At 47.7% G+C, this 9,222-nt stretch overlaps 1 protein-coding gene across 1 annotated transcript in view; it reads left to right on the top strand.

Moving 5' to 3' along the window:
* Positions 1–7,422: 7,422 nt before the first annotated feature.
* The window catches only part of SCNN1A (sodium channel epithelial 1 subunit alpha), a 6,053-nt gene continuing 4,253 nt past the window's right edge, over positions 7,423–9,222 (top strand). Inside the window, exons 1-3 of the mRNA XM_074160166.1 lie at positions 7,423–7,440; positions 7,756–8,129; positions 8,545–8,820. Coding sequence (XP_074016267.1) covers positions 7,423–7,440; positions 7,756–8,129; positions 8,545–8,820 — 668 coding nt within the window. The remainder of the gene's footprint in view (positions 7,441–7,755; positions 8,130–8,544; positions 8,821–9,222) is intronic.

Raw genomic sequence — 9,222 nt, 5'->3', positions numbered from 1 at the left:
TTCCCCAGTGCCTGCCGGTGATGTAACTGACATCCTGGGAGCTTGATACGGTTTTGTATATATTGTATCTATTTCATTATTTTCTTCTTTATTTTTATTTTAATATTAATTTTTCATTAAAGTAGTTTAGTTCATTCTAAACTTCTGAATCTCCTTATCTCTTTCTCCTCCTCTCTCCTCTTTTAGGGGGGGGAAGGAGGGGGGAAGGGCCATCTGCCGGTCCGGTTTTGGTAAATTCAGCCAAAACCACGACAGACTGTCAGTGAAGAAGAGCTGCACTGGACAATGCTGATGGACAGCCAAGGAGAGGCCTGGATAAGTTGGGCCAATAACAATAAGGTGCAGCAAAGGAAGGGAAGATGACTGCAAAGACAGAAAAGACAGTACATCATTGTTTCAAGTGTTTGTGGACCAACTTCAGCCTCCTGTGCAGTAAACTGTCTGGCATGAGTCACCTTCTGGGAGACAGATAACTTGCCAGCAAGTATTTCAGCGTCGCTAGGCAATCCAGGCCTTCCCACCACAACCAGGCACGGCCCGTGGGGAAGAAGCAGCCCAACAACCGTGGGACATGGTTTTCTTCTCTTTCTGAGTTCATTCACTGCTCTTCTTTCCATTCAGCTCCCTCTCCTTCCCCTGTTTTCAACAATATTTTTTACCATTTTCTTTTCCCCTTTTTCAAATGCTTCTGAAGTCATGGGTTTGCTTAGTACTGATTTCTTTATGAATTGCTGTTTTTCTCTTCTTTTATACTTTTGTATATACCAAAATCATTCTCACAGACCTGCCCTCCCATGAAATAGCATGAATTAAGTCCTTAGCATGAAAGATCAATTGCCTCAGCTGATAAATATGTGCAGCTTCATACCAGGAGGGATGCTGCAAATACTTTGAGATCCTTTACTGGCAGGGGATTTGGAAGGCAAAAGGCCCTAGACTCTGTGAAGTGGACCCTTTTTCAAGTTACAGGGGAAGATTCTTTCTCTAAAAAATAACTCAGCAACCCCATGTGTCACACTTGAGGAAAAACCCTTCCTGACCCCAAAATTTAGCCAAAAGTATAAACTTCTTGATGTGTGAGATTTATCTAAAACAGCTTCAGTCTTGATAGAGTTAAAAGAAGAGGTGACAGAATGGGACAGTGACTATAATAAAGAAATCTCACTCTTCTCAGTATCACTAGAAGAGGTCACATGGCTTGACTAAGATTCATGTTTTGTTGGCTGACCTCTTCTCCTTAAAAGAAAGGAAGAAAAGAAAAAAGAAAAAGAATTAAGATATGAATCCAGACATTCCAGGCCCTACAGGGGATAAACCTCAGATTACTTCATCATGAAAACCAAGATAATGCTAAAGGGTACCCTATCACCTAATCCTTAACTTGAATTTATCAAGCCACATCTTGAAAAAAAATTAGGTTCTTTGTCTGATGGACCATCCCAGAGCTTCACAACACTGCTAGCCTGAGATCTTGTGAGGGAAGACACAAGAACCTCTCAAGCAGAGGAATGAATTGAGCACATCTGAAGAATTAAAAAGGAGATGGGAAAGGGGGGTGATGCCTTCTGCTCTGCCTTTTGAGAAGGCTGTGGTGGGAAGTGTTCCCTCAAGCCATTTGGGTATGAAATCTGGCCTTACCCATAAAATAAATGGGATTTATAGATTACTTCTTTTCTTAAGGTCTTAATTCCCCATGGACTCCCTTTTTGAGGGCATAACTTCTCGTTTATATTCCAAAGGAGGAGAGATCTTCATCACCAGAATGGAGCCGAAAAGTAGAAGCAACATGAATCCACTGAAACTGAAGGGGTAGTGTCAAAACCAGAGCTAAACACAAACTGGGTTGTCCTAACGTCAGCTCTAGTAAATCTTTAGCTGTCTGCTGTGCTGTGCTGTGCTGGGTGCCGCGTTGGGCTCAGAGTTGTGATCAGGAACAACCCTGCGATCTCTGTCGTCTGCGGAGCAGCAGGTGTCGGAAGAAAAACTGGTCTGGGGTGGCTGCATCTGCCTCGAATTTCCAGGAAAAGGCAGGAGAGATCTTGAAAGGGGTGGGGACACAGGCCTGGGGACTCAGGTGGCTGTGATAAGCGTTATATTGTTAGGGCTGGAATGAGGAAATTAAAGATTTCAGCTGGGGAGAACAGAGTGGGGTGGGGAGGGGGAGATACGGGGGACGACACTTAAGGAGGCTCCATTTTGATCTCCCCAGTTATTACTTGCCCCTCGGGACAAAGCATCCAGAGAAACCACTGGGTTTGACATCCAGTCCTACAGCTTTGCTCTCTGCTGTTTCAGCCCGGACTGCACATCCAGCTTCCAGATGGGCAATTAGTCTTAGCTTAGCTACACCAGTTGGCAGGAGTTTTCATCTGGTCGTTTCCACAGTGGACCCTACTGCGACCGGACATTTGAGATCAGCATCTGAGGAGCTGTCAACCTGGCTGAGCAACCCTAGATGAGATCCTGGGCTTAGGGAATATGCAGCAGAGGTAGAGCTTGGAGGCCCATTTTCAGTGCTCGGTGATTTTCTCACGGAGGACAGGTCACTAATAGCAAAGGCGGCAGCTGACTCGGACACAAAGGAGTGTGGCCAACGTACCACGGGGTCTGAGTCACCGGGCTGCCTCAGCACCCAAACTGAGTCAGCGTTTGCAGGAGGCAACATCCCTCGTCCTGCGATACAGACAACAGATGGGAGAGAGCTACATTTTTCAGAAGTTAATTCCGATTTGCCAGCTGAGGCTCTGAGGCTCTCCGCCGGGCTTTGTACTGCATTGCAGCGTGCAAACAGCAATGAAAGAGGATCCATAGGGGTCTTCTGGAGTCTGTTCACAATAACTTCATTCTCCTAGGAAGAAAGACTGGGTTCCCTCCATATAGTTTCCAGCAGTACTTTTCTTAGTCCTACTATATTATTTGCCTGAGCTCTACCCTATCCTCTCCCACCTTTCATGCTGAAAGAAGGGGATAACACACGCTGCTTCGGTTTCCTCCCAGGGCTCCCTTTTGCATCACCGGAATGGCTCTCTGCAGCCACTCTGCTCCTACAATGTAAAAATGAATAAATACATTGAAAAGCAGCCTCCTCAGGACGCAAAGTTGTAAGAATGCGTACATAGACGTGCTCCTGCTCCTGTAGTACCACTGGTTATCTGGGACAGATGCCACTGCTGCCTGGCAGGTTATATCAGTAGCAAGGGAGAAGGCATTCAACAGCCCTTTAGATTGGTTTGCAAATCCCTCAATGGTGTCTTAATAACAATCCTCTTTAGAGATCACCACCTCTGCCTCAAGGGAATCCATGAATCCTGGGTAAACAATTCCCCACTGAAAAGCAACAGTGGCACAAAGTGTAGCCTCATGTCTACCCATCTTTACCAGCCACTAGGCTGGTGTTTTTTTGGCCAAACACTTCAGTTCAACTTACAGCACCATCCGTGCTACTATTCCTTGACAGTTTGGGTTGCTAGTTTTAATGCAGAAAACTATAATCAGCTGTAGCTAATCCAGAAATAATCACTGGCTTCTACCTTGCAGCAGAAGGAAAACACAATTGCATATATAAATATACAAAAGAACTAAACTGACCAAAGGTCTTTCAAGTAGTTCAAAGAGATGTGTAATTTTTTACACTTGGAATCCAGACCAGAAGGGGAGAGACTTTTCTTTTTTTCCCACCACAGTAGCAGTGTGTTGAAAAAAGTTTGTTCTATTTTAAAACATTGGGTGCATTGCAGATCATTATCACATTCCTACCCGGGCAGATAATAGACATAGCTGGTAAGGAAACATTTCAAATTTGATGCCATAAAAATGATTCATGTTTACTCAAAGGTTGCTCAGTAGCAATAAAAAGCAATCATGCATTCAGCTTGTGAAGATATAATATGCAGAAGCACTGCCCAGAACAACAGGGCACTTCCCCTTTCAAACGAGAAGGACCCAGTAACAAGCATCTGAAGGAAAAGGATCTTTTCAGTATAAAGTTCCTTGGATTTAAACATCCTTGGATGTTGTTAGAGGTGAAGTTGATACTATGAATCAAAAATTCTGAAAAGGATTTTTAATACCTGATAGATCTTTCATCCTAATGGAAGACTCGAGATTTCAGAAGACCATTTATCCCGTAATTGCTGAGCCTGAATGGGAGTGGGGGAAATAACCATCAGTGTCAAAATGAGTTCTATCATGTGTGACTCACCTTGATAGACCGATACATCAAACAAATATCCAGAAAATGCTCAGAAGACTCTTGCAGTGAGGGAAGTTCAAGACAGGAGTGTATCTAATCACCTAAAATATCAACCGGAGTCACTTTTGCAAACTACACTAATAATTCCATGTCACTGTCTGTTGTCATACTGAAGTGTGCCTGAGAAAAATGCTACCATTTATGATTAACAACCTTGGCCAGAAGGTGGTCACTCAAGTGATCTAGTTCATCTACACATTGGAACAAATAGAACAAAAGCCAGGAAGATGTAAATAACACAAAAAACCCCCAAAGAGTTAGAAAATTGTGATGTTCTGCAAATGAAGATTGAGACTGGCAGGTGAGAAGGCAACAGGAGATTGGTTGTTTGCGTTGTTTCTAAAGTATTTGTGGAACCAAGAGGTAATTGTGGTTGTAGGAATGTTAAAAACCAATTTTTGGTTCCTTTGTGAGTTGGCAATCAGCCTGCAGCACATCTATGGGACCACAGGAAGGTAAGGACTTTCACAAAGCCACAGCCAAAACGCGGTATTCGTATGACTGAAATGACTGGAAGTCACCTCTGGGCTGATGTGTGCTCTGAGGTGTGCCACAACAGCAGGTAACGTTCAGCAGCCTGAGCAGCTCACTGGAGTGAGAAAGAGGGAAAGGGGAATTGCCTAGATCACGGCTGACACAGCAGCTGGAAACAGTGAAAGAGCTAGTAAGCAGGGTTTCTTAATTCTTTAGGAAAAAAAAAAAAAAACACATATAGTAAAAGGCTTCTGAAAAATAAAACAAATATGTATCTAGATGTGCATGTGTATATAGAGATACATAGATATATGATGTACATCATTTATACACATGTAAAAATACAACAAACAATACACACACCTACACCCTAATTATCTGCTATTCTTGTCCAAACTGGCAAAGGCCAAAAGTTCTCCCAAACAACACGGCGATGGAAATTGTCAACCATGACAAAATGCTTAGAAAATTGCTAAAGCAACTGTCATTTGAACACAGCAAGTCAGTCCAGCTGTTTGAATTTTTAATTATTCCTCAAGTCAAAAGAAATTTAAAAAAAAGTAAGTGACGTTTGTCTCACACCCTGCAAAAAGGACTGTTCTGCAAAGATCCATCGAAGACAGTTTAAAATGCTTTTAAATACTGTGGAAATCAGAGAATGTCTAACTATATCAGCTCTACCAAATTTGAATCTAGTTGCTCTGTGGATGCCATTAACTTAAATGAGTATAAAACTGCCATTTTCAGGGACAAAATCATTTTTATCATCCCAGTAAGACAGAGGCACAATTCCAGTAAGAGAGAGGCTGTTTTGGAGGATGGTCCGCTAGTGTAACAGTGTAATTTCAGAAAATTACAACAACGCAAGTCAAACAAGTAATAAACATGTTCTCTATGAAGCGACTGGATTGTAGCTCCAAAGGTTACACCAGTAATTGTAAGCACCGATGCTTCTTAATTATTCGTACCTCTGTGCATGTTCACAGAGTTTAAGGCATAGGCGACAAGGCTGGTTCAAAAGGACCCTGTGCATCTTCAAGGATTCTCCAGGCCTCTCTGAGTGCATAAAACACACAAACAGCACAAGCAAAAAGAGCTTACGTCCCTCTGGTAACTGGCATCTCCTGTGGCACTGCCCCAGGTGGGATACAGAGATGCATGGACCATCGATCCGACCTAGAAAGGTGTTTTTGATGCTCGGAGGAAGCTGCTTCGTAATAGGCATTCGGCACGGCATCCCTGCCCCTTTTTGCAACTCATCTTTGATGAAAGTTCAAAACAAATTGCTCGAGATCTAATTAAGTTTAGAACCACAGAAGAAATGGTGCTTTTGCTTCCCTTTGCCTTTGAACACAGGATGGAGCTAGGGGAAAGCCCTGAGATGTGGCTGTAGGTTTCTAACAAGTGGCTGTCACAAGGCTCTTCCTGGCACGCTGTCACCCAACTGCCAGCCTCGAAAGTGTACTCCTTGCCATTTTCAAGCATGGTATTTTGCAACATGAAGAGGTAAAAGTGGCTGTGTATTTTGAGTCACTAACCAAACCACTGCTAACTCCAATAAGGATCGAAATTCAGTGACAGGTGACTCCAAACAAGGACTGGGCTGAAGGAGGTATTCACGAAGGAAAGAAAGAAGTTAAAACCTCAGAGAGAGCTAGTCTGGGAGAAAATAATTTGGAAAAAGGATTGGGAAAGAGGTTCCACTCTTATAATGGCAGGGGGATGTCAGAGACTCCTGGTCACGTTTGGGTATGGGTGTTCATTTCTGTGGTCCGAAAAAACACCGCAAGGCTTTGCGTAACAACGGGAGGCCTCGATTTCCCGGCCACAGACCAGTGAAACATGTTCCCACTCATGGCTGCGCCAGGTAGTTCTGGATTACAAAAGATTTCTTTAGTTAATGAACCAGCCAAGGCGATGCTACCTCATGCGTATCGCCCAGTTACCACCAGCCTTCCCCGCCCCAGCCCCATCCCTCTTGCAAATCTCACCCCAAACTCTCCATCTGCCTCGGCTTTGCCCTTGAAAATGCAGAATTTGGCAATTAAAGCCGCACGCGAACCCTCACCGCCGGTCCTGCCGCCCCCGGGAGGTGTGCTGGGGAGGAAGGGCGGGGGTCGCGGCCGACCGGCTCTGCCTCCCGCTGCCCTTGGGACAAGCGCTGCCAAATTTCTTTCTGCATCACCTCTGCTCCCTGGGACGCCGCGTCCCCGCCGGGGGAGTGGGTAGGTGGGAGGAGGAGGAGGAGGAGGAGGAGGGACAGGCTGTTCCGCAGCCGTACCTGGCCGGGGCAGGGCTCCTCTCGGGCAGGACCGGGGTGGGGGGGGGGGGGGCACAACCTGCCGCCCTCCGGCCGCGCCTTGACCCCCACCGGCGCCGCCAAGGTCACCGGCCCGGCTCGTCCCCGGTCCCTCCGCCGTCTCTGCCCGGCGACGGATACTTGAGAGTTTAAAGAGGCTTTTCTTCCCCGGGAGCGACGCCGCGGGGGGGAAGGGGAAGGGGAAGGGGCAGGAGAAGGAAGGAGGGGCGGGCGGGAGAGGCTGGCAGGGCAGGAGCCGGGCGGGGTGCTGGCTCGAACTGGAAAGGAACCGGTCCCAGCCCAGCCGGGGAGGCTCCGAGAGAGCCGGCAGCGCCCGGGGAGAGCACACCGGTCCCGACCCCGGCCCCGGTCCTGGCCCGAGCAGCCGCCGCCCGCCATGGGCACGGCGCCTCCCGTCAGTCCGGCGGCACCGACGGGGCGGGCGGGGGGGGCCGGGCCGGGGTCGCAGGTGTGGGAGGGCAGCGGGAGGGACGCGGGGGCTGTTCGGTAGGGGAGGATCTACCCCGCTGTCACCTGTGGACTAGGCGGGAGGAAGGGGAGCGTGTGGATGAAGGGCTGGGGACCTTGGTGGGGCGCCCTAGGATGGGGGTCAGGGAGGAGGGGAGTTTTGGGAAGACAGTGATGCAGAGCCAGGGATTTTGCGCCGGGCACGGCTTCCCCGAGCTGCCGTCTTGCAGAGCTACCCCCTAATTCTGAATTTGTGCTGTAGGGTGGGTGTCTGAAGACGGGGAAGATGCCAGAAGGGGAGAAAACTGGGCAATGTAAGCAAGAAGAGGAGCAGCAGCAGAAAGAAGAGGAACAGGAGGGTCTCATCGAATTCTACGGTTCCTACCAGGAGCTATTCCAGTTCTTCTGCAGCAACACGACCATCCATGGGGCTATCCGCCTCGTGTGCTCCAAAAAGAATAAGATGAAGACAGCCTTCTGGTCCGTTCTCTTCTTTCTCACCTTCGGCTTAATGTACTGGCAGTTTGGGATCCTCTACAGGGAGTACTTCAGCTACCCTGTCAACCTCAACCTCAACCTTAACTCCGACAGGCTGACTTTTCCAGCCGTGACACTGTGCACCCTCAATCCGTACAGGTAAGAAATAGACTCCCAGAGCTGTCAACTGCCTTGACTTTTGTGGGCACAGGATAAAGGCATGTACCTTTGTTCTCCTCATGGTCCTTGACTGTCCCCTTCTGAAGCAGTGGCAGTGGAAAGGACACTTTTCACAGTCCTCTGCTGCTGCAGGGCATTCACAGTAAGGCATGTTAGTTTAGGCAGCTCTGCTTGGTGGTGTATGTTAGCAGGCTGCACTGTAAACTGCCTCAGGGCAAATGCAGATGCATTTTCTCCTCTCTGACAAGGATGGTAGCCTCCAGCAAGGGGTTGGATTTGCAGCCGGTGGCAGGAATGTCCTGAATCACCCCAGCAAACTGCCGTACATCTTGTTCCAAGCTGTTTATGTGCATCCAGCCCCAAACCTGTAGGCTCCTCTCTCCCCACCGTATAGATACAGCGCCATCCGGAAGAAGTTGGATGAGCTGGACCAAATCACCCATCAGACACTGCTAGACCTTTATGACTACAACATGTCTCTGGCACGAAGTGACTGGTCCACGCCGTCCACGCAAAAGCGTAGCTCAAGGAGCCTGCTCCATCATGTCCAGCGCCATCCGCTGCGAAGGCAGAAGCGGGATAACTTAGTCAACTTGCCAGAGAACAGTCCCTCAGTGGACAAGAACGACTGGAAAATTGGCTTTGTTCTGGTGAGATCCCTAGATATCCTGTGTCCTACCCACTCAGGTCTCTGCCTAGCTACTGTCTTGTTAGACCCTTGGCCATGCTTTTCCCTATAAAGAAGTCTGATTAATCTACACTGGCTTTTGCTAATGACAGACAAAGATAGAGTTGAATCCTTTGCCCAACACAATCCTGCTCCCCAAGTCCTGTTCCTGTTCATGCAGGCCCCAGAAGACTTGTCCACATCAGTGCCCATCTTTCCCTAGGTAGGGCAAGGAAACCTTGTCCTTCCTGCAGGGGCTCCATCAGCCTTGCAGTTGCCTTTTGGCAGCCTGTTTATTAACAGTAGTGTTGCCCAATAATAGCAAAGGGGAAAGTATCAGATGCCTGTGGGCCATGTGAAATGTGGTCATGGTCACATTTGCTCCTAGGTAGCAGCTTCTTCACC

The sequence above is a fragment of the Numenius arquata genome, chromosome 1, assembly GCF_964106895.1.
Source record: "Numenius arquata chromosome 1, bNumArq3.hap1.1, whole genome shotgun sequence".
In the NCBI taxonomy this organism is placed as follows: Eukaryota; Metazoa; Chordata; class Aves; order Charadriiformes; family Scolopacidae; genus Numenius; species Numenius arquata.
The sequence above is the reverse complement of the archived record's forward strand: the minus strand, read 5'-3'. Positions and strand labels throughout refer to the sequence as shown.